Below are 25,236 nucleotides of genomic sequence, written 5' to 3'. Positions count from 1 at the left end.
AAGTGATTTCAGCCAAGTAAAAATTGGGTCGGTTAAAAACAAAGTGTCATAAAATTCAAAATAGTATCATTTAAGTCATATTTTAAACTTAGTTTTTATAGAAATACTATATACAGCAAAAATACCAAGAACTAGACAGATTTACCGTTTACTTTTTGAAGTAAAAATAAAAATGCAACATGCATGGTTCGTATTTTCAACAGTAAATCACCCAATTTCGCCATAACGTTGTTTTAATTTTAATAATTGAAGAATGTGCATAAAAATTGCAACATATTTAACAATAAATATAGCTTATATGCCATATTAAATCAAATTGCGTTAGAAAATAAATAAAACGCGTCGCAAAAAAGTATACGTCGTCGGCAGGATTCGAACCTGCGCGGGAATATCCCAAAAGATTTCTAGTCTATCGCCTTAACCACTAGGCTACAGCACCTAATAGTAGGCTCTTCAACCTTCGAAGAAATCGCGGGAAATCATTAGAGGTGCGCTACCTTAAAAAATTCTGTGTAGATGTGCAAGACTCTTAAAATGCCAACTTTTTAACAGTTTTTTTTTTATATATTTAATTTAGCTGACAAATCATTGTGGCCATATTTTAAATTACTTGTACCAATTCAAACACTAATTTTAATTATGGCCATTTAAACATTTTGTAGACATTTTACTGAAAAAAAAAAAAAAGATGGAACTTTGGAATGGTGGAACGATTTGACAACACCGATAAACCATGCTTAAATATATGTACTCTATATATTTAAAAATGTTCGACATTTTGAAAAAAATATACATTAGAAGCAAACATGCTAACCGTATCAAATAATATTGATACATTTCCAGGGTGAACTAAGATTCGACAGCATCGGAATCTATCCAGCCCAAACCTTCTTCAGAGTTGACAACGCAGGACGTATCATTGTAACACGATCGCTGAAGGAAGACAGCGTGCCTCGCGAGTCCTACACCCTTCGTGTGATCACATACGACTCTGTGGACCCTGGTCTACAAGACACATCCGATGTTACAATTTTAGTGTCCAGAAATCCCAATGTTCCGCAGTGGTCCGAGGCCCAGTACAGCAGGACTGTTAGTGAGGAATACTCCCTTGGAGCGCCCATCTTAAACATCTCTGCTATTGATGCTGATCGGGTAGGTAGCAGTTTTCAAAAATAGAGATAGTGTACTTAAATATATATTGAATTACTGTATTAATCAGTTGCCAGGAGGGACCATTATTGTGTGAAACAAAAGCGAGGTAGCATTTCTATGGAATTCATAAAATGATTTTTTTAAATCCTTCATATATAAACTCTTGATTATCACAAATTTTCAGTTTAAATAAAATGCAAAACTTTATTAACGCCAATATGTGACGCACTGTCTTGAAAAGTTTGAACAAGTAAAGTAAGTAAAAAAGTAAAAATTGAGAATAAAAGAATAGCATTAGATGGAAGAATTTGACTTTTCTAAATGTATCACTATCTCTTATTTCCATCATCTTTTACTGTTCATTTGAAAAAAAACGAAAAAAAAAACGCTTAATAATATGAAATTTATATAAACTCTCTATAAAGAAAACATACCCTTGTCATAAACTACACATGTTTGTAGCTTATAACCTTTTTTTTCATCAAAATCACTCTTAAGACAAAATACAATGTACCATGTTGTTGCATGCACCTCAGTGAACATAAATTATAAAATGCTCCATTGTTGCCCCTGACTGCCACAGGACCAGGTGACGTACAGCCTGGTAGAGGACACAACAGGAAGTGTCACAGGAAGCAACTCGCTGGACTACTTCTTCCTCCTGCCCACAGGGGAGGTCTACCTCAGACGTTCACTCACCTCCGCACCTCTCAACCAGTACTCGGTAATGTAGTCTGGGTATTGGCCAGTTTATTTATTAAACTGGGTAGAACCAGTAATTGGTATGCTATTAGGTTTAAGCCATTTGCCTCAACTTGAAAAAGTTAGGTATTGAGAAAGCTTCCAGAGGTGATATGTTAAATCTGTAACTTTGCAGACAATGTATGGGCATGATTTATCCATCATTCCATATGACATTGACATACAAGCCTTTTGAGTGAATAAATAAACTAATAATAGCCACTTTGACAAAAGTTCATATTGGATGGAATTAATTTGTATTTGAAATAAATGGATGTGTTACGTATCAAGGGATACTTATTTAACACTTTTGAACTTGCAGTTCTCAATTCGAGCCACTGACAACGGCAACCCTAGACGTTCTGCCCTTGGCTCAGTGACAATATTCATCACAAGAGCCGTGCTGCCGGTGTTCAGAAACACCCCATACGCCACACAAGTCCAGGAGAACCGTGCAAATGCCACTCAGATATACACAGTCACTGCTGTGGATGCAGACGGACGGGTAACATACAATCTCTTTTATATATTAAAAAGGAACAATGGATCCAAGGCCAAATTATGTAATCAAGCTATATATACCTTGAATAAATGTTAGATTTGTTGATTATCATTATCATGATTGACAGAATCTGACCTTAACCTTTCTCAGCATACTGCTGAATTTTCCATTTGATCCCATTTGAAGTATCTGGTCGTGAAATAACTGATGTATTTACGAATCTAAGCTGTCAACATTGACTGGAAATGCGTTATTAATATGCATTATTAATGTTAGTTTTGCGTTATATATTTTGTGCTGTTCTGACGTGCCACTAGCCTAAGTCTTTATAGTTAATTGCAAAAGCTCAATGAATTTGTTATGGTTTGTATGATACCACTTTTCAGGGCCAGATGATGTACGAAGTCGTTGGTATTGGTGCAGCTCCGAGCTTCTTCTACGTTGGCTCTGGTGGCCAGATCTTCACACGAGGCATCCTGTCCTCTGACCGAGCACTGGAATACACGGTATGTTACCTAGCAGCCATATAGAGCCTTTGTCCAGCATGGAGATTTAATATTATAAAAACATGAATATGAACAAAGACAACAAAAAATGTAAATATTTGTGTATTTGCTTTTTTTATATTAAATTAAACACAATTAACGCATTACAAGGTGCTTATTTTTTATATTCATGAATAAACCATAAGTTTCTTTTTGTTCTAGCTGCGACTAGTTGCCTATGACAGCACAACACCACAGCAGCGTGCCACTGCTGATGTCCAGATCACCGTACTTCGTAACGTGAACCCACCAGTTTTCAATCCTGACACCTACACCAGGACTATACAGGAAGAGACTGCAGTTGGTACATCTATCCTACGCGTGACCGCCACAGATGCAGACTTGGTCAGCTGAAATTTGAAACTTAAATGTTATATTTAAATGTTTTCTGTTCATATGCTTATAGCTTGCCAACATAATCTTGTTGCATGTGAATTATTTTAGCACAAATAACGTGCTTAAATTGTGTATTATATTCATATTTGATTTTGTTCAAGTATGAGCATGTTTTCACTAGAAAAATGGCGTGAAGTCATTTAGTAATATAATCTTTTAAGCCCGATTCTAGTACTGTTTTTATCATAATTGAACTTAAATAGATATTCAGGCATAAAGTTCATTGCCTGGGTAATTTTGGCAAGCTTTACTTAAAATTTGTGTACAAATTAAATAAGAGTTCACAAATTTGTCTCTTAGTATATACTTTTTGGGGGGATTTTTTTTAACCAAAGCTTATATTATATTAAAGTATTTGGATTTTGATTATTAACGTATTATATGAGGTATAGAAATTAGCAATAATCTTGTATGTTACAAATAAAAGCTTTATTTCACACTATGCCCTCAATGTGATTGAAAAAAAAATCCAAATTAACTGCATAAATTGTATCTATAGCACTGTTTTAACCTTGATTGCTTGAAATACCTATAAACATGTATCATATGTACATTGCAGGATTTCCTGACCTTCACTCTGTCGGGAGATATCAACAGTGCCTGTACAGAGTACTTCTACATACGGGAAACTACCGGAGACATCCATCTGTCAAGATCTGTCTTGAATATTGGTGCCGTCTCATACCGGGTAACGCATGGGCTAGCACTGTCCACTCTTGTTATTTTATTACTTCAAAAGGGGCAATCACAAGTGCCATGGGCTGATTGTCAGAGTTGCCATATTTAGTGATTGAACTTTTATTTTTGTTCATCAATGTTAGTAATCAATGTATATAGAATATGTGGCTCACCATGTTCTTGTATAATTGAAAAACTTGTTATCCTCCGCCTTAGGCGTTGTTTTGGCGTTGTCCGTCCGTCTTTCCGTTCGTCTTTCTGTCCGTCCGGAGCCATATCTTGGAAGTCTTTGGAGGATTTCATTAAAACTTGGTACGAGTATATATATGGATAAGAGGATGATGCACGCCAAATGGCATTGTACACCATCTGTTAATAACGGAGTTAAGGCCCTTTGTATCTTGAAAAAATCCTTTTTTTGTGTCCAGAGCCATATCTTGGAAGTGCTTTGGGGGAGTTCATTGAAACTTGGTATAAGTATATATATATGGATAAGAGGATGATGCACAGCAAATGGCATTGTACACCATCTGTTAATAACAGAGTTATGACCCTTTGTATCTTGAACAAATGCTTTTTTGAGTGTCGAATATAACATTTTTGTGTCCAGAAGCATATTGGCGGAGGATATCAATTCAACGAATTTGCTTGTTTTTAAATTGGAATTTGCCATCGTATTAATGAGTATGCTTTAAAACATTTTTTTAAATTTTACTTCAGAATATTATGTTCATTAAAAAAAATCAACATTGAATAAGAAGTATATCTATGTATACAGCCATATTAAGTGTGGGATTATGTCATTTTTGGCTTCACTTTAGAATACCTGACTATGTAATGTATTTATACTAAGACATGGGTTTCCTCCATTTTCAGTGCACAGTCACTGTATCAGACAATGGCTACCCGAGCAACAAAATTGACACCGCACAGGTAGACATCTTTGTTGACCGTGACCGTGCCCTACCGGTGTTCACAAGCAATGCCCGTTACCAAGTCACCATCAACGAGGACCGACCAGTCGGAAACAGCATCATCCAGGTGTCTGCTTCACGACAAGGCATACAAGTTAGTATTATTTTTTGAGTGTTGATGGTTATATTGTACAGGTGACGAACTTTTCCTATGCACGTACATTTGCAGATAGTCTTTTATTTAAATTCTTAAGGTCAAATACGGAACATAATAGTTTGATGTATGGTTAAATTAAACCATAACATGTAAAATTAAATGTTCAGTGGGATTTTGAATGGATGTCTGTAATATTATTGAACAGGTTTAATTGGTTCCTACAGTTATCATCAGCCTCACACAACTGAAGCTTTGTACATGGATATCGTGCTGTATTCTTGATGAGATCAGTGCTAGCAAAATATCTAGAATTACACTGTAACTCCAATATAACGCGGATGACGGGGTCCAAGCCACGCAACAGCGTTATAAACGGACAGCGTTATAAGTTTTGAGCTTATTTATTTAAGGGGCTATAAAAACTGGTATAGTATAGCCTATAATATAGGTCCTGTTTATATCCATGCTGTGTTGTCATCCGCAAATACATGCATATAAACCGAATCGAACGATAACAGTATACATACCTCTTTTCTAATGTGCACATTTATCCGATAATCCAATATAATTACATCACTTACGAAAAAATAATGTTTAACATTTATGACACGAAATATGTTTACGAACTTCGTAAACAAATTCATATGCATACGCCATTTTTCAGAAAAATTAGTACAGTGCATTATGGGACACAGCGTTCATTGGACGAGCGAATTTAAATTTAGATTGAATGCAATACGATACATGTACAAACATGTTTTATTGCGTCATACGCACATGTAAAAAACGTGCTTTCCGTGGACTTTCTGTTAACGGGCAAAAATTTTAAGTGCATCTCTGTTAACTATTACACTGCGTTACATTACAGTCGTATACGTACTGAAACATTAAACACACACAAAGATATTTTTATTTATCAAGCATGTGTAGCATATAATAAACGATAAGACACTTACACAGCCATAGTTTATACAATGAAATACAATACACGATAAATACAAAACATAAACAGGTAATCGTTTTAAATAACTTTAATTTGATAATTATTTCGCTTGCACTTGCCTTATTGAAATTAGCGCAATGAACCGCTCTGATAGGGAATACATGTAATAAACACCGACTCGCGAGTTTTCACACTTTTATTGGCATTACACAATAGATTAACACCAAATAGCTGTCGAGTGTCGTTTAACCTCTAATCGATTAAAATCAGTTAAACGGACGGAAAAAGCAATCAAGCTGTGATGGCCGGCTTCTTTGAATTTATGAAAATACATGAAGTTGCATAACATGGATTTGAATCAGAAATGGAAGGTTGGAGAAAAAACGGGATCCAAGGACCCCCCGCGTTATATTGGACACAGCGTTATAACGGACCGCACGATATTGGAGTTACAGTGTATTCTGAGATTTTGAATGAAATAAAGGGAAACTAGAATGTTTTGAAGCTAAAAGCATTTGTTTTGACCTTTCAATATACAGTAAATGTTTCTATCCAATCAAAAACTGTCTTGTTCATTGTCATTCACCATGTATTCAGCTCTTAAAAATACTAAGATTTGATTTGTTTGTAGGGTCGTATCTACTATGATGAAATTGGTGACTATCCGGGACAGAGCTTCTTTAACGTGAACAACCTTACTGGAGACGTGACTGTCCAACAGAACTTGAGAAACGATGTTGTACGCCTGGGTACTTACACGGTACATAACATTTTGAATGTCCATTGTTATGACATTTTGGAAAACCTATATGAGCTTCTTCAGACTGCTTTGTTTATTATCCATTGCTTAGGAACTTAGGAACATTTTCTTTATCAGAACTCTTGACTGTTTCAAAACATACTGCATTCTTATAGAATTTGCCTATCCACAAAATGCCGGAAAGTAATGTTTTTTTTTTATTAAATAAGCTATTTTATACATTTAAACTGAATCTATATATAGAAAGCCTGTTTGACTACAATTAACCAGTAATCCTATTCTCAGAAATTTGCTGAGATATATGCCTTTGTTAGTTGTCAGAAGAAATCTGCTGTTATATGCCCTTATTTTTTTTCTGTTTAGTTTTTAATATCCCTTTTCATCTGTTTTATTCATTTGCACTTCATTAAGCATTTACTATATCTCGTGTTCTGAACACATGAATTTTAATGTAAACGCTCATTAAAACTTGATCATCATTTCACAGCTGCGTGTGGTTGCCTATGACACCATTGCACCGAGACTCTCTGCCACTGCCGAGGTGTTCATAACGGTGATCAGAAACCTCAATGGCCCAATATTCAACCCACAGATCTACCGTATTACCATTGATGAGAGCACCCCAGTCAGACAGTATATCCTGAAACTGAATGTTTCTGATTCCGATGGTGTAAGTTCTACCCTAAATAATCTAAATATTTTGGTTGTTTAAGCAATTAATTATTTTAAAAATGTTGTGAGAGTTCATTGTTTTATTTACTTGATCTTGTAAACTCTTTTAAATAAAATGGCTGTTCTTTATAAAAAAAGTGTAAGCAAAATCACATAACTTAAAAACAAGTTAAGCAGATAGATAATAAAACATTAATTTGTGTTTTTTATTAAGTTTTAAAACCAAACATCCAAACTTTGTTTTATTTCAGGATGATCTGACCTGCTCCTTGGTAAGCGAGTCTGGTAGCTTCGTCGGCACAGGTACCAGTACGTACTTCCAAGTGGATATGAATACCTGCTTTGTTTTCGTCAACAACGACTTGAATGCAGACTTAACTGACCGCCAGGAATACACTGTAAGTTGTATATTTTTAAATACATTATGATAATTTATGACACACAACAACTGACAAAAATATTCATAGCACTCGCACAAAAATAATAAAACTAGGGTATTGGGAGTTTAAATAGACTTGTTTGGAATATATGCCCCAAAATGTCTAAATACGCCTAATTTTGACAGTTAAGTATTTGTTATTTTTACCTACAGTGTCGAATATTTAAGTGTTAACTGATAAATAAATGAACCCTTTATTTTCACTTTCTCGTGTATAGTCATCAAATATTGACATGCAAACACTTTATTTATTTCAGCTAACGGTCCGAGCAACAGACAACAGAATTCCAACCGCTCAGTCTACCACTGCCACAGTCATTGTTACAGTGTTACGTGACCTAGCACCGCCCAGATTCACCAACCTGCCCTTCACCATTGATCTCAATGAGAAGACAGTGATAAACTCGTAAGTCTTAGTTTTCAATCCAATTTTGTTTTGAAATGATTACAAGTAATTAATAAAAATGTTATATAATGTCGATTTTAACTGTTTAATACTCGCACTAGAATGTCCTTCAAATACCAGAAAACTGCTCCATGAAATTATTATATTTTTCAGGACTGTCTATACCGTTACTGCTGTTGACCAAGATTTGGAGGGTTCAATAGTTTACACGCTGGATGGGGACTTCCCAGTACAGAGCTTTATTGACCTTAACTCCCGAACTGGTCAGGTGACATTGAGGAACAGTCTCCTGTCAGACACTACGCAGAACACGGTCTACACTGTAAGATACACCATGTTTCTTATTTAATACGGAACAATAATTTAACTTTGTCATAATTTTTAGCTCAGCTGTTTTCGGAGAAAACCCGAGATATTGTCATAGCCAGCTCGTCATCCGCTGTCCGCCGTAGGCCTCGTGCTAAAACCTTAACATTGGCTCTAAAATCCAAGTGCTTCCACTTACAACTTTGAAACTTCATATGTAGTTGCACCTTGATGAGTTAGACACGTCACACCCAGTTTTGGGTCACTAGGTCAAAGGTCAAGGTCACTGTGACCTCTAAAAAAAAAAAAAAATTCTGACAAGCTTTCGCAGCCGAGCGTTGGCACCCGTTATGCGGTGCTCTTGTTCATGTTAAGTTTAATAAAATGTATGCTGTTGATGTACACTTGAATGTTTCATTATCGTATTGTCATCAATTCAAATGTTTCAGGCCCAGTTTGGAGCCTATGACAGCCTCAATCCAGTCCAGCGTGCACGAGCTGCACTTACCATTAGAGTACTCAGGAACCAGAACACCCCAGTTTTCAACCCATCTGCCTACCTGCAAACCATTGCAGACACGTATGAGATCGGAGCGGATGTGATCACTTTGACTGCAACTGATGCTGATGGGGTACGTATCACTGCATTTGGTTCAATTAGTTTTCATACCCCCTGTTACTGAGGAAATCGGGGTATCCTAGAATCACCATGAACGTCTTTCTGTCTGTGTGTCCGTCTTTCTTGTCTGCATACATTTCTGTACAACATTCAAATGTCAGGCATTGTTAATAATTATCAGTAGTGTTGCATTTTCCTACCATTAAATTGTATAATGATCCTCTACAAATTAATGAACAACATGTGGTCAATTGTGGTCCCAAGGTGTCAAAATTTTATGTTTCAACTTAAAACAAGGCATCATGGGTATTCTTCTCACTGTTGTGGCAAGCTATGTTTACTTATTACTAACTTTGAAATGCGTGTTTTACAATATGATTTTTTTTACATGTTAACTGCATTAAAATTAAAGCGAGAATCATTCAAACAGACTATTAAGTACAAGTAAATTATGGTGAATCATGGCATATTTATCAATTACAAGAATGCTATGTTATATACCGGTAAAGACTCTACGTATTGTTCCTATGAACTAAATTTTAAGGGACATAAACCTACATTGCAGGATGAAGTATACTACAGCCAAGGAGGCGATGCAACTGACCTAGAGTACTTCTATGTTAATCCAACCAATGGTGTCATCCGTTTGAGAAAATCGTTGACGGGATCAGTGAGAAACACGTTCACATTCACTGTTCGGGCAATCGATAATCGACCTCAGGGTGTTCAGAAATCAACGCAGGCCACAGTGCAGATCAATGTCCTTCGTGATGGCGGGCCGCCTCAGTTTGTCAATACCCCATACAGGATCACTGTTCCCATTAACCAGGCTGTTAACTCGTCGTTCTTCAGTGTCCGAGCCGTAGACAATGACTTAAAGGTAATTCTCATCAGCACAGCATGGTGTCATTGATACGAGCCCTGATCTGAGATAACATGGCTTAATGTGCTTAAAGTGCTGTCACAGATTAGCCTGTGCAGTCCACACAGGCTAATCAGGGAGACAATTTCAGATTAATTGTTTTTTATTGTTTAAAAGAAATCTAGTTTAAGTTGAAAGTATAAGGTTGCTGTAGCGTTATGGTTATGGTGTCCGCCTAGCGACGGGAGGTCACAGGCTCGATCCCCACTGTCAGATAGTTCTTCAGATCTCTCCTAAAGACACCAAATACTGGTTCTAGGCCCAGGAAACGGACTGATAAGTGTTTCAATAAGCCTGAGGCTTTGGATGCATTTAAGCTAAAATAAATAGGTTTAAACAAAGCAGAAAGTTTCATTCCAAATTAGCTTGTGGGGACTGTAGTGGCATATCTGGGAAGACACAAAACACACATGCATTAAGTCTCTTTTCTCAAAGGGAGCCTCAAATTATAAATACCAAAACGTTTTTCTATGTGTTAACAGATAAATTAGTAATCAGGGGTTAAGTGTGAAAGATTGAAATAATTAATATCAAACTGTCGACCGCTTTTATGACAAGTGGAATTTTTAATTGTTTTTTAAGAGTGTTCTATCCTATATTTTAGGGTTCTATTGTGTACAGACTGGACGGCTTTGTTCCTGGAACCAACTTCTTCAGTCTCAACTCTGCAACAGGGAACATTATTGTGAGGTCAAGCCTCCAGTCTACCTCACTCAATATCTACCAGGAATTCACTGTACGTTTGTTGAAAAACTCAACCTTAATTTCTTCTTGATATTATTATAGCAAAGTGAATATATGTATTCAGTGTTGCTGTGAGATTATCAAGATTATCAAGATTATCATCATAGTTATTCCATACATTCATTTTAATAAAAAATGAAAATTCATTTCAACTGGTAATAAATTATTGATGCACAATGTGTAAGTGTTATGTTCAGGATTAAAGAATCGTGTTTACTTAATAATATATTCTTAATACTCGGATACATTGTTAAAAAAGAAGCACAACACTTTGCTATGCATGTACACGTATAAACAAAAGCTATGAATACTGAATATTTAGATCTGTTAATTCTTAAAAACAACAACAAACGAATCCCCTTCCTCTGTATCTCCCAGTTGCTGGTTTCTGCCTATGATACTGGAGCACCTCTAGCAGTCGTCCGGGAAACTGTGACCATCATTGTGAACCGTAACCTCAACACCCCGCTGTTTGACAAACAGTTGTATGAGGAAACAGTTAACGACTTCGAGCCTGTCGGAAGTAGCGTGCTGGTGGTCACTGCACGGGATGCTGATATAACCAGCCCAGAGAATCAGGTCTCGTACGACATCGTTTCTACCAGCACCAACACTCTGTTCGAAATGTTCGCAATCAACCCGGGCTCTGGATTGATAACCATCAACAGGGCTCTTACTACTGAAAGCATCAACAACTATAGGGTGAGTTGTACTTTGTTTTATTTTGCAGGATGATTTGATTTAAACTTGCATGTATTATATGAAACTACAAATTTAAGAATATGAATTATAAGAAAGAATTATAAATTGCAATATTTAAATTTAGAAAAACTACTTTTATGAACATCAACATTGGTATTGTATGTTATACGCAAACTACTTTATGGTATTATTATTTTACCATTTCTCTGCTTATTAAGTGGAATTTTAAGGAACCTTAAAGCTTTTACAAAAGCTAATGGTGTTAAGGTTTTTTGTTTGGTGTCTTTATATTATGTTTCTCAAGTCGCAAAATTGATCAGTTTACTTCTGTTCACATTCCAGTTGATCGTGACTGCGCAAGATCTCGGCTATCCATTCCGCAGCTCATCTGCTACTGTCAACATCAATGTTATCAGGAACAATAACTCCCCAGTGTTCTCTCAGAATGGACAGTACGGAGTCACCATTAGTGAGAATACAGCGGTCCTAGCGGGCATATTGAATGTCTCGGCAACTGACATAGACGCAGACAGGAACGGACAGATCACCTACAGCATTGTGAATTCCCCTGTCTCTGGATCAGTGTTTGGCATCAATGCTGTCACTGGACAGATATTTACCCGTATCTCACTGCTAGCAACTGTAGAAAATGCATATACAGTAAGTATTTGACTGAATAATTTTATCAGTTTCTGACTGTTGAATAGAAGTTGTGCAAGATTGGTAATAGTATCGGTATCATTTCCTAATTGTTCATTTCTATTATTAGAACAATGTTCCCTTTCTAAAAAGACGTTTAGGGAAAATAATAATCAACAAAAACTTGTATATCTAAAAAGATAGAATCCTGTTTAAGGCTACTGATTTTCTATATCAAAAGACAAGATTATTCCATGACATGAATGATCTGATAAAACACCTGTTCTTTTCCAGCTCACTGTTGCGGCCACTGATAACGGCATTGTTCCCAGATCAGCCCAGGCCACTGTGACCATTCGTGTTTTACGGGAGGCTGATCCATCCTTCTCCGCGGCAGAGTACGAAGTCACCATTCCCGAAGACAGACTGGTTGGCACACTCGTGTTTGATCTGAATGCCACCGAACCAAGAAGAGATGTAATGATTTAAAGGATTTCTTGAATTATGATCTGATATTTAAATGCGAATGTGTTTTTGTTATTCTGTTCTTAAAACGCATTTTAAGCCTGTTACCTTTCGATATGTAATTCAGTGTATGGTTTCTGAAAACATAAGCTAGCATTAATTACCGGGGTAAAAATAGTCTAAAAATCGTCTTCTTTTTTTCGCCTATTTTTTTTTTTAAACAAATTATTTGTAATAAGTGTTATTAGTAATCTGATGTTACATTCATTTTACTGCCTGTTTACAGTCTGTCCTCGTGTATGATATTTATGGAGATGGCGATGCAGGTACCCAGTTCAGAATCGATGCAAATGGACGCATCACTCTAGCTCTATCTCAGCTCAACACTGCAGTGAGCTCTTATGTGGTAAGCTTTTCACCCTTGTGTTAATTTTACTTTGATCCATTAAAATATTATTTTTAAACCTGTATCAAAATGAATTAGTTATACCGGGGGGTAGTTCTCAAGTGAGTACATGTACTTGTATTCATGTTCAATTGTCCATTGAAATACATTTGATTTTCAATGAAAATGTGTTCAGTAAGACCAGGCTTAATTGTATGGTACGACACTTCCTGATTTTATTAATTTGTTTAAATGAAGATTCTTCTTGACGATATGAAGATTCTTCTTTCCGAAAATCCAGTTTAGGCAGAAAGTGTCATCCTTGATTAGCCTGTGCAGACTACAAAGGATAATCTGGGGCAACACTTTAGTCACATGCATGTAATCCCCCATTTCACATAGCGCGTCTCTTTTGTTTTTAAACATTAAGCCCTGTTATTTTGAAGGTTCGTGTCAGAGCGTATCGTGAGCTGTTCCCCACTGAGCAGGCCACCTGTATTGTGAGAGTGTTCATCAGCCGTAACAGCGCTGCCCCAAGGTTCCAGCATGGAGACCTAACGTTTACTCTCAATGATAACCAGTTACTGGGCGTTACGTTTGGCATTGTTAACGCCACGGATGCTAACACTGTAGGGTTTTTTTAAATAGATTTTTTATAAACAGCTATTTGAGAATTGTTATCAATATACTGTTGTTTTTTTTAAACCCTATATTCTCATCAGTGCATGTCTGGAAATTTAAAATCACGAAAAATAATTATTTTAGCTTAAAATGGAGGGGTCCAAAAAGTATTTATGGTATTTAATGGACCATTATTTTTTAATAAATGTATGTAAAAATTAACTATTTATTATGTTATATTATTATAACTCTATTTATTCAACTGCTGAGCATGATTTCAGGGAAGGAACGGAGAGATTCGTTATAGCATCAGTGCCACGGACGCAATTCCTACTGACAGCATTGATTTCTTCTACGTTAACCCACTGTCGGGTCACCTCTCCGCTATCAAACGTCTCTCTGAGGACACCGACCAACCTGACCGATACATCGTACGTATACATGCATCTGTTATCTTTCGTGTGGACATTTTCATACTCCTTTTTCTAGGCTGTTTAAAATGTTCAATGTTACTGCAATGTTTTCAAGTTTTTATTACTTTTGTTACTTGTTGATTTTAGGCAATGCAGCAAAAAAAAATTTTTAATAAAATCTTTTTCATGAAATTATGTTCCTTTATTCTACCAGCTTTAATTGCAACATTAAAACATTTTCTAGTGAACAATATATTGTATTCTTCAATCTTTAAATTTTTTTTTAAATGGTGTTAATGTGCTGTTTTGTTATCAATTTATGTGTTCGAAATAATTTACAGTTTAAACTGATACCTGATAAACTTATTGGGTATTCTTATCAGCCTTAGTTTGAAAATGGTAAATATCCAACAAAACATTTAGTTAACATACAGTTGAACATGGTAGTCATATTAGAAATTCACTGAATGCTGCAAGTGGGGAGTATACTTCAACATAAGGATTCTGTTTGTTTCAGTTCTTCATAAGGGCCTCTGATCAAGGTGTTCCAAGCCTATCGGCCACAGTTCGTGTGACAGTCATCATTATTCGTAACAGAAATGCTCCAGTATTCCGTAGTGAGAACTACGCAATAATCATCAATGAAAATGCAGCAGTTGGTTCCAGCGTTCTCAGTGTACTTGCTGATGATGCTGACAATGTAATTATCCCTCAAACATTTCCCTATGGCCTTTTTTTTTTTTTTTTTTTTGTTTTTGTTTTGTCCACAGAGAATCCTTGTAACTGTACAGACTACATTTATAACCCAAGTTAATTAGAGTTGAATATAGAGTTTAAGGAATTACCTATGCTTTTGTCATGATGATTTATTATTTTTTATTTAATAACTATGTCTAAAATGTTGTTGCCACTGATAATGTAATTACCTCTGACTACAATGCAAAACGTTAACAATAAAAAATCTGTGTTTGAAGGTTATACTTTTTCATGAATCTTAAATATAGCTTGAATTAAAATGCATTGGGGAGTACACAAAAATATACATTATTTATAGGACACTATAAAATGTCAAATGATATTATATTTCATCTACATAAAAAAATATTTTATTTCTTTCAGCATCCAATAACATACACAATTATTGCCAGTACCTCAGGAACGTTCTTCTTTGATATCAATGCGAATGGAGTCATCAGCGTAGTAAATGACCTAACAAGGACAGGCGTGTCATTCTTTGACATGATCATTCAGGCGCGTGATAACCCTGGCTCTAGTGGCATCTCCAGATTTGACACGGCCTCAGTGAATATCACCGTCATAAGGAACCCCAACGCTCCTCGGTTTTCAGCCGGTCTGTACAATGCAACCATTTCTGAGTATCTGGAAGTCCAGCAGCCTGTCGTTCGAACTATTGCATCTGACATTGACGTTGGACCAGTAAGTGGTGACAGTTTCCTCAAATTTATATTTAATTGAACATTTTCATAGTATGCATATTTTAAAATTATATAAATAGAATACCTATTTTTGCATTTTTTTTACTTTTTATACGCCCGTATAAAATACGGGACGTATTATGTGAAACCCCTTGGCGGGCGGCGGGCGGGCGGCGGGCGGCGGGCGGCGGGCGGAAGGCATCACTTTGTCCGGACTCTAATTCAAATTGTATTCATCCGATCTTCACCAAACTTGGTCAGCAGTTGCATCTAGTTGATATCTAGGCCAAGTTCGAATATGGGTCATGCCGGGTCAAAAACTAGGTCATAGGGTCAATAAGTGCATTTTCAAAGGGGCCACTTTGTCCGGACTCTATTTCAAATTGTATTCATCCGATCTTCACCAAACTTGGTCAGCAGTTGCATCTAGTTGATATATAGGCCAAGTTCGAATATGGGTCATGCCGGGTCAAAAACTAGGTCATAGGGTCAATTAGTGCATTTTCAACGGCGCCACTTTGTCCGGACTCTAATTCAAATTGTAATCGGGCGTATATTGCTCCGTCATGCGGCGCTCTTGTTATATATGTTTTTTATTTGTTATTATTTGAAATAGATAGGATTTTAGAGAGTTCATATATACAAAGATTAATATATAATGTATGTGAAATGTTAATATTTTTTATGTTCATTCACATGCCATTACAACAATATGAAGATATTTTCGTCAAATGATGCCCATTCTCAAGACAGTTTTGCATATTTCAGAGTGGAGTCATTCGGTACAGCATCAGCCGTATCAGCTACACCCCACCCAATGGCTTTGCCCAGTTTGTTATAAGTGAGACTGAGGGAAGCATTTACATCAGCCAGCCTTTGACCAGGGAGGGTGTACCAAATACATTCCAGGTCTGTTTTCAATAATAATTTTTTAGCACTGCGATAACTTCTCATACAGTTATGTTTATTGTTGAAAAAATATACACCTCGTTATAGAATTAATTTACATTTACATTTAACAGGTTTTTTTATATTGTATTTTTTCATATTTTTGTGTATAAAACTAGGCTTATTCCCCTGACGCTATTCGTAATCAGTTAAATTTCATTATATGAAAATTGGTCCTATGCCATTTTCTAAATATGACAAATACAACTGTCCTCTAGGAAGTCATGAAAAGGTTATGGGCACAGGATGGAACCAGACCTAACTACGCAAATGTTCAAGCTAGTCTGGAGATTGGTTTGCAACATGGCATAGTAACCATTTTGCATGAAAAGGCTTTATTGATGAAAACACATTGGAATTTTTGTCTATTGACAGATTATTGTGGTGGCCACAGACCAAGCCTCTGTTCCAAAATCAGCATCAGCAACAGTCACCATCAGCATAATTCGTAACCAGTTTGCGCCGGTCTTTGATAGACCAGAATACTCTACCTCCATTAATGACATCTGGGCTGTCGGCAGGGTCCTATTTACAGCGACTGCAGTTGATAACGATCAGAATGTTACTTTAAGCAGGGACACATTGAATGCAAAGTTTGACTTTATGATGGACCCAGAATACCCATACGAAAATCAGTTCTTTGGAATAACAAGGGATGGATCAATGTATGTGCGTCGAGATCTACAGAATGCTGACGGAAGACAACTATTCCAGGTTTGTTTAATAATGACCTTTCTACGTAGAGTTCATGTTGTTGTTTTAAATGATTCACTTGTTAGATTTTGGACAGGTATGGCATTGAAATAAATAAAGATTCTCTTCTACAAGGAGTATATATATATTTTAATGTCATAAATACTTACCTGCTATCTCATGCTTCTCCTTTCCAAGGGGAATTAACTCATCCGGAATTTTAACTGGGAATCCGCCACCTCAATACCGTAATACAGGCCAGGTTAAACATAGTGCAATTAAACCTAGCCAAAAATCGGTAACCAACCCTCGATACTCTTTCGGGATCGACCAGGTGTATATGTGTCTTTTACGGCTCTGAATGGAAAATTGTTTTTCGATTTATTTCACTTGGTTGATTGGGGTTTTGAATAGATAAATTGTGTTATTTATCTTTTTATTATGTCCCCCACTATAGTAGTGGGGGACATATTGTTTTTGCCCTGTCTGTTGGTTTGTTTGCGCCAACTTTAACATTTTGCAATAACTTTTGCTATATTGAAGATAGCAACTTCATATTTGGCATGCATGTGTATCTCATGAAGCTGCACATTTTGAGTGGTGAAAGGTCAAGGTCAAGGTCATCCTTCAAGGTCAGAGGTCAAATATATGTGGCCAAAATCGCTCATTTTATGACTACTTTTGCAATATTGAAGATAGCAACTTGATATTTGGCATGCATGTGTATCTCATGGAGCTGCACATTTTGAGTGGTGAAAGGTCAAGGTCATCCTTCACAAGGTCAAGGTCATTCTTCAAGGTCAAACGTCATATAGGGGGACATTGTGTTTCACAAACACATCTTGTTTCTCATTGGGATTAATTTATATGGATTTTGTTTCATTTGTAAAGGTAAGCCATGCTTGCTTTTATCGAACAATGGTTTATTTCTACCATGCTGGGTGTTTTCTGGCGCGAACGACCACGTGCAAAACGTGCTCTTCTAATACATTGCTAGAACGTGCAAAGCATGTTCTTCTAATGTGTTACGAGATCGTGCAAAGCGTGTTCTTCTATTGACAGATTGTTTATCATTTGCCATTGTGTGCAATAATGATTTTAACGTTCCGAATGACAATCTAATTGATCGTCATTTCATTTTTCATGTTATTTGTACTTCTATCTCAACCGGCTACATGCAGACTACTGGTCTTGCAGATAGATCGGCTGAAGTGGGCTCGAAGACTAGCATTGAGGTCGAACGTTACTATTTGACCTCTATTAATTTATGTTCGAGACCCGAAGGATGAATTGTTTTAACCGCCTTTACCTGTCGGCTACAGACTTTGCAGTCAGTGTCAAGGAACAGTTGGGACACATTAATGACGCTAGCAGGATTAGCAAGACGACATTTGTATCGACTTCTGCTTTTCTATTGCTCCTACTGCAGTGCATATTTTCAAGCTACTGGAATCAACAAGAGTTCAGTGGTGTCTAGACTAGAAGATTATCTTGGGAAGAATATAGTTTATTCTACCACAACCTCCCTTACATCTTGTGAGCAGAGAAGGTTATGGACGATCACATAGAACAACGTATCTTGTTTTTCTCAATTATGTGGTATCCTAATGAATATCACCTGCACATCTACATCTTGAAAAGCAAAAATTCTTTTTAGCTGTTTTTCATTTACAACACATTTTCACGATTCCTTTGTGATGGTTTCAACTATCACACGTCGGTCGTGGTTTACTTACAGACACGGAGGTGATCATATTATCACTCCTTGTAACTGGAAATCAGGAACTTATTCGTTCTTTGCAAGAACAACAAATTTTCTCTATCGTCTTTCTCTTACCAGGTCGTCTCAACGCCCTGTTGGACGTTTTGTCCTGCAGTTCTTTCTTTCGAATTATTTTTCCGTTGGGTTCAATAATGTAATTGTGCATGCGCGGCAGTGAAGTTGCAGACGAGTTGCATGGTGTACATAGTATATCAAAGAATGTTGTTTATCATCAAACGCTAGTAATTAGCGTTATACGATCGTATATCGCAGTGTATACCGGTATGCTGAACAACGTCAATAATGCAGTTCACAGAAATCGATCCAGCAGGGTGTGCGATTGTTATACATTCGTCCATTGACATAAACTAGTGTTTTATACAGGAAGGAAAAAGGGCGTGGTGCAAAATTTCAAAAAAGGGCACTTTAGCGCGCGACATCCATAAAAAGGGCACAAATATATCTGTATAGTGACTTAATAACGAGCTTTGTTACACACAAACATTGTATGTTTAGTTTTGAGATTTATTGTTGAATAATTAAACCACAAAATCCAGAATGTATATTTTATTATGTGTTTTTATATTTTCATGTAGTAACAAAAAACAAGATTAAACACCATAGGATATATATCTTATACAAACTATAGCTTTTCAAAGATACCCTCTTAAACAATTATTTATATTTAAAACGTTACACACATTGCACAAACAAGTCCTTTATATGCATCTTCACTGGAGATTCACAAACACTAACACTTTGTTGAATAGTCAGAAAGTTCTGCGTAATGACATTGTTTTCATGACCACGTGTTGTATTGTGTACATTTTATTTCGCAAAAAGTGTAACTAGGAACGGCGCCGTACTGTCTTTTGTTCATTGTCAATTAATTCAATACACGTTAATTGGTCTCCGATATAAACTTGTTTTGCTTACAAAGCAATTTGCATCAATTTCTAATTTACGTTTCGTCGAAAGTGGAATGCAAAAATCGGAAAGCGTACGTTTCGACATTCTAAACACGAATGATAAGTGGTACAAGTTCAATATTTTTGTAAAATTCATATCTGTGTTTGCCAATTAACATATTTTGACAAGTTACAAACGGGTCATAATATTCTGAATTGAACCAATGGTGCAGGCCTACTACTGTTACAACAATTAACAACTTTTGGCCAAACAGGGTGCAAGACGGGGTATGAACTTCTTTGCCGACATTCACACGTTATTGTAATCAAAACATCGTGACAATAAACAAGCACGTGCTCCAATTAAGCGCTGTCTGCCTAACCGTGAACTGCAAACGTGTTAAGATTGTCGTCTGCTATAATTCATCAACACACATCTACTGTGAGCCTGCGCCAATTGTATTGGATAGGAGGCGGAGCGTTATTTTAATCGACAGCTTTAATATGAGCCTGGGCCAATTGTATTGGATAGGAGGCGGAGCGTTATTTAAATCGACAGCTTTAATATGTCACGGGTTGCTATTTTCGGCGTATGGCCAATTTTCAGGAAGTACAGTGGACGTCATGGGGTTTTGTAATCGGCGTATGGAAACAATTATCGGGCGTAATATACGGCCGTACGCCGCTAAGTGCAAGCCCTGTAAATTAATATTATTTTATTTGCATTAAATTGAAATCAAATCAATATTTTACAGATACAACTGGTGTTTTTTTTTTAATTTAATTACGCGTAAAAATAAATGTTTTGATATAACTGAATTATGCATGAAAAGCACAATTTCCACGTGAATAACATCGAGGTTTTCATCAAGTCTCCTAAGTAACTGTGCACGATTGTATCCGGACCGATTAGTGTTACAAAGCCACTGAAATTATCGATTGATATTGACACCTGGTTATTCACGCATGACGTATTCACAACCGCGCGAATCTTCGCTGATAATAGTCGGCTTAGAAGCTTGGTTAAGAGGCATTTAAGATGTTATCAATAAGGTCGCGCACGGCGGAAAACAGGGCGGCGGCCTTTGAAAAGGGCAGCGTGGCCCTGATTTGCTTTGAAAGGGGCAGCGAGGCGCTTCAAAAAAGCGGCGTGGCGCCGCGCCACGCTAAAACGGCCTGGATAAAACACTATAAACTGAAATATCTTGCCTTCTTGGTGAGTTTTTGCAATAACTGAGTTTTTGCCATAATTTCATGCAATATACTTAATGAACCACGGGATTATGGTTCTACGACCTTTTAAGTCTCCTGTACAATTATTTTCAGGAAACTTCTTCACAGGTCAAATATCATATCTCAGAGAGACATATTTTTACTGATCCAAACATGTGCCACTACATGTCTGGCCATTAATAACTTTTAGTTATCTCTACAGAAGAACGTTTTTCTGTTAGTTTCAATCCTTGTTACTTCAGCAAGGATAATTCCATCAGAACTGTATAAAGGTTCTAGGGAAATTCATTTTTTTTAACCAGGTTTTCCGAAGGAAAAAACTGGTTATTAGTTTTGCGAATGCGGGCGGGCTGGCTGGCTGGCGGGCTGGCTGGCTGGCTGGCTGGCTGGCTGGCGGGCTGGCGGAATAAGCTTGTCCGGGCCATAACTATGTCGTTCATTGTCAGATTTTAAAATCATTTGGCACATTTGTTCACCATCATTGGACGGTGTGTCGCGCGAAATAATTACGTCGATATCTCCAAGGTCAAGGTCACACTTTGAGTTCAAAGGTCAAAAATGGCCATAAATGAGCTTGTCCGAGCCATAACTATGTCGTTCATCGTCAGATTTTAAAATCATTTGGCACATATGTTCACCATCATTGGACGGTGTGTCGCGCGAAATAATTACGTCGATATCTCCAAGGTCAAGGTCACACTTTGAGTTCAAAGGTCAAAAATGGCCATAAATGAGCTTGTCCTGGCCATAACTATGTCATTCATTGTGAGATTTTAAAATCATTTGGCACATTTGTTCACCATCATGGGACGGTGTGTCCCACGAAAGAATCACGTCAATATCTCCAATGTCAAGGTCGCCACGACTAAAAATAGATTTAAAAAAAAAAAAACTTACAAAGGGGGTTAATTTTTTTTGGTCATTTCAAAAGTTCAGTTTGAGTTTTCTCCCTTTATCAGATTTTTTTTTCACAAAGAAAACCTGGTTTTGTGACAATTTTGTCCCTTGTTTTTTTTTTTTTACTGGGTATTTGAGAGCATAGTTATTACCTTAATCACTCTGCTAGATACATAGAGGTTTTTCTCATCTTTTTCTTGATGATAAGAAATTTGTTCTTTTCCTCATCAAAGGATAGAGATTATGCTTTCGTATACCTTGTTTTGTGTAAGTCATCGCAACTCTGTGCTGTCTTACCTATTTTGGAACTGATCCAAACTATGGAACGTCAACACTATGTTTTTCGTTCCTTTACCTTCTTAAGCGGTTTTGACTTGTGTTACATGTTGGGATGCTTAATGAGCTCCCTATGAACCTTTTTCATTAGGCTTATTAACAGTTCCAATATAATTTTAAGACGGTTTTCCTTCTTATTATGGCTTTTACCATACGGAGAAGTGAAATTCATGCTTTTTCTGTTGAATACGACCAATTCCAGTTGGATCTATTGTCGTTTTCACTTTGTTGTGTCAGCCAGGATTCCTTGCTTAATATCAAGTCCTCTATATGGCTTCTACCTTAAACTGGTAGTCATGAAGATGAGGATAAACTTCTTTGGGCAATCAGGGCTTTGAAGTTCTATCTCAGCAGTGTTAGTCAGAAGTCCATTCGAGGTTCTCAAAGACACTCTTCATTTCCCCAAAAAAGGGGGGGGGGGAGATGTGTCTGCGGCTTCTATTTCTCGGGGTTAGACCTCGACTAAGGAAAGTTAATCTTATCCTATCTAAGGATTCATTCCTTTTTAGGATCTGACCGCATGAATTAAGAGCTCTGTCTGTTTTGTGGGCATATATTAATCACACCCCACTTTTTGACGTGCTCTAAGCTGTTTACTGGAGGAATCCGACCACCTTGTCATCTTTTTATCTTCGTTTTCTGAAGTGCCAACAATACAATTTGTATACATTTGGGCTTGTTGTGGTTTCACTAACGGTAGTGTCTTCTTTACGACATAGACATATTACTCTGTCCGAGAAGTCATTATTAATACCGTTTTAACGAAGATTACTTGATATCATTAGCTGATAACCCTGTTTATGGGTTCTACTGTGTTGGGAAAATGTATACGAACCTTCCCACCGCAGCTGCAAAATCAGCATACGATAACAGGTCAGTATTTATGACATTAAAACAAATTTTTTAAATAAAATTCATTTTAATTATTAAATACTTACCTGTTATCAGTAAGTCCCACCTCCCACCCCGCTATTCGATTAATATTTTTTTGTATATATATTGAAAGAATATTGAGGGTTGGTTACCGATTTTTGGCTAGGTTGCATTGCACTATGTTTAACCAGGCCTGTATTACGGTATTGAGGTGGCGGATTCCCAGTTAAAATTCCGGATGAGTTATTTCCCCTTGGAAAGTATAAGCATACGATAACAGGTAAGTATTTAATAATTAAAATGAATTTTATTTAAAAAATTTGTTTTAGGATCTGACCGCATGAATTAAGAGCTCTGTCTGTTTTGTGGGCATATATTAATCACACCCCACTTTTTGACGTGCTCTAAGCTGTTTTCTGGAGGAATCCGACCACCTTTGTCATCTTTTTATCTTCGTTTTCTGAAGTGCCAACAATACAATTTGTTTATGTGTGGGCTTGTTTTGGTTTCACTAACGGTACTGTCTTCTTTACGACATAGACATATTACTTTGTCCGAGAAGTCATAATTAATACCGTTTTAACGAAGATTACTTGATAACCCTTGTTTAGGGTTTTGCTATCATTAGCTGATAACCCTGTTTATGGGTTCTGCTGTGTTGGGAAAATATATACCTTCCCACCCCAGCTGCAAAATCAGCATCAGATAGCAGGTCAGTATTTATGACATTAAAACAATTTTTTTTAAAATAAAATTCATTTTTATTATTAAATACTTACCTGCTTTCGGTAAGTCCCACCTCCCATCCCGCTATTCGATTAATATTTTTGTATATATATTGAAAGAATATTGAGGGTTGGTTACCGATTTTTGGCTAGGTTGCATTGCACTATGTTTAACCTGGCCTGTATTACGGTATTGAGGTGGCGGATTCCCAGTTAAAATTCCGGATGAGTTAATTCCTCTTGGAAAGGAGAAGCATGAGATAGCAGGTAAGTATTTAATAATTAAAATGAATTTTATTTAAACAAAATTGTTATAGTACAATTATGTTATCCTCAGTTAAGTATTTAGTAGTTAATGATGGAATATTGAAAAGAGTGATGGAATATTGAAAAGTTTTATCACATAGAAATTTCACTTTCACTTCAATCGTTAGTTTTTATGCCCCCGGTAGGGTGGCATATAGCAGTTGAACTGTCCGTCAGTCAGTATGTCAGTTTCAATTCATAAATTTGTGTGCGCTTATATTTTTCACTTCCCTTTTTGAAATGTTTTATTTGACAAAACATATGATATGTGCTTGTGTATTTCAGTTCTACATATTAGCAACTGACCGCAGTTGGAAGCCGCTGAGCAATCGAGCACTGGTCAAGATTGGGGTCGCCTTCTCCAACTTTACACGCACGCTGGGCTTTGCAATTCCAACACAGTTCATCGAAGTGAAGGAAAGTACAGCAATCACAAACGCCCTGCTCACCACCCTCAATGTCACCAACACCAATGTCGCTCTGAGACTGTTCTGTGAGATACTGCTAATAAATAGCAACACCTCCGCCCAGGTGCCACGCTACTTTGGTATGTATTGAAATAAATCTTTATCCCATAGGTATGAAATTGTCTTCTTTCTCCTGTATGCACTTCGGATTTGTGTATATATTTGTGTTGAATTTAAAATGATAACTTGCCTGTGTTTTTTTTATTGCCTTCTCCAATTGAAAAGTAAACGGGTTTTATGTATAATTTTTTATGTATTTGTGTTTGGTAATAAACATTAAGTAAAATTTATCATACCACCGCATTGATATCTGCTTGATATAACGTTGCCTGATATATTTTTTTATATCAAGGTCAACAGGAAGTTCTTATATCAGTCATATGTGGAGGATGATCATATTACATGTACTCGGAATCCACTATAAAGTGATCATTTTTAGTAAAATCGAATCAGATTCAACAACTCGGCAAGCCTCGCTGTTATATTATTCTAAGCCTTGCCTGATACATTACAAAAAGATCAGGCAGTAAC

The 25,236-nt window shown here is 36.7% G+C and overlaps 1 protein-coding gene across 1 annotated transcript in view; it reads left to right on the top strand.

Annotated features, from left to right (window-relative positions):
* Window positions 1-25,236, top strand: part of LOC127870076 (uncharacterized) — a 134,080-nt gene that overhangs the window by 100,298 nt on the left and 8,546 nt on the right. Inside the window, 26 exon segments of the mRNA XM_052412735.1 lie at window positions 844-1,152; window positions 1,736-1,876; window positions 2,216-2,398; window positions 2,782-2,901; window positions 3,103-3,285; window positions 3,896-4,024; window positions 4,891-5,082; window positions 6,660-6,788; window positions 7,276-7,458; window positions 7,712-7,858; window positions 8,157-8,305; window positions 8,459-8,627; window positions 9,061-9,243; window positions 9,796-10,110; window positions 10,757-10,888; window positions 11,275-11,598; window positions 11,941-12,258; window positions 12,532-12,714; window positions 12,989-13,108; window positions 13,534-13,716; window positions 13,990-14,139; window positions 14,639-14,821; window positions 15,241-15,558; window positions 16,326-16,466; window positions 16,881-17,219; window positions 24,524-24,785. Coding sequence (XP_052268695.1) covers window positions 844-1,152; window positions 1,736-1,876; window positions 2,216-2,398; window positions 2,782-2,901; window positions 3,103-3,285; window positions 3,896-4,024; window positions 4,891-5,082; window positions 6,660-6,788; window positions 7,276-7,458; window positions 7,712-7,858; window positions 8,157-8,305; window positions 8,459-8,627; window positions 9,061-9,243; window positions 9,796-10,110; window positions 10,757-10,888; window positions 11,275-11,598; window positions 11,941-12,258; window positions 12,532-12,714; window positions 12,989-13,108; window positions 13,534-13,716; window positions 13,990-14,139; window positions 14,639-14,821; window positions 15,241-15,558; window positions 16,326-16,466; window positions 16,881-17,219; window positions 24,524-24,785 — 5,185 coding nt within the window.

The sequence above is a fragment of the Dreissena polymorpha genome, chromosome 2, assembly GCF_020536995.1.
Source record: "Dreissena polymorpha isolate Duluth1 chromosome 2, UMN_Dpol_1.0, whole genome shotgun sequence".
Taxonomy (NCBI): Eukaryota; Metazoa; Mollusca; class Bivalvia; order Myida; family Dreissenidae; genus Dreissena; species Dreissena polymorpha.
Note: the sequence above shows the minus strand (reverse complement) of the source record. Positions and strands in the feature narration are given on the sequence as shown.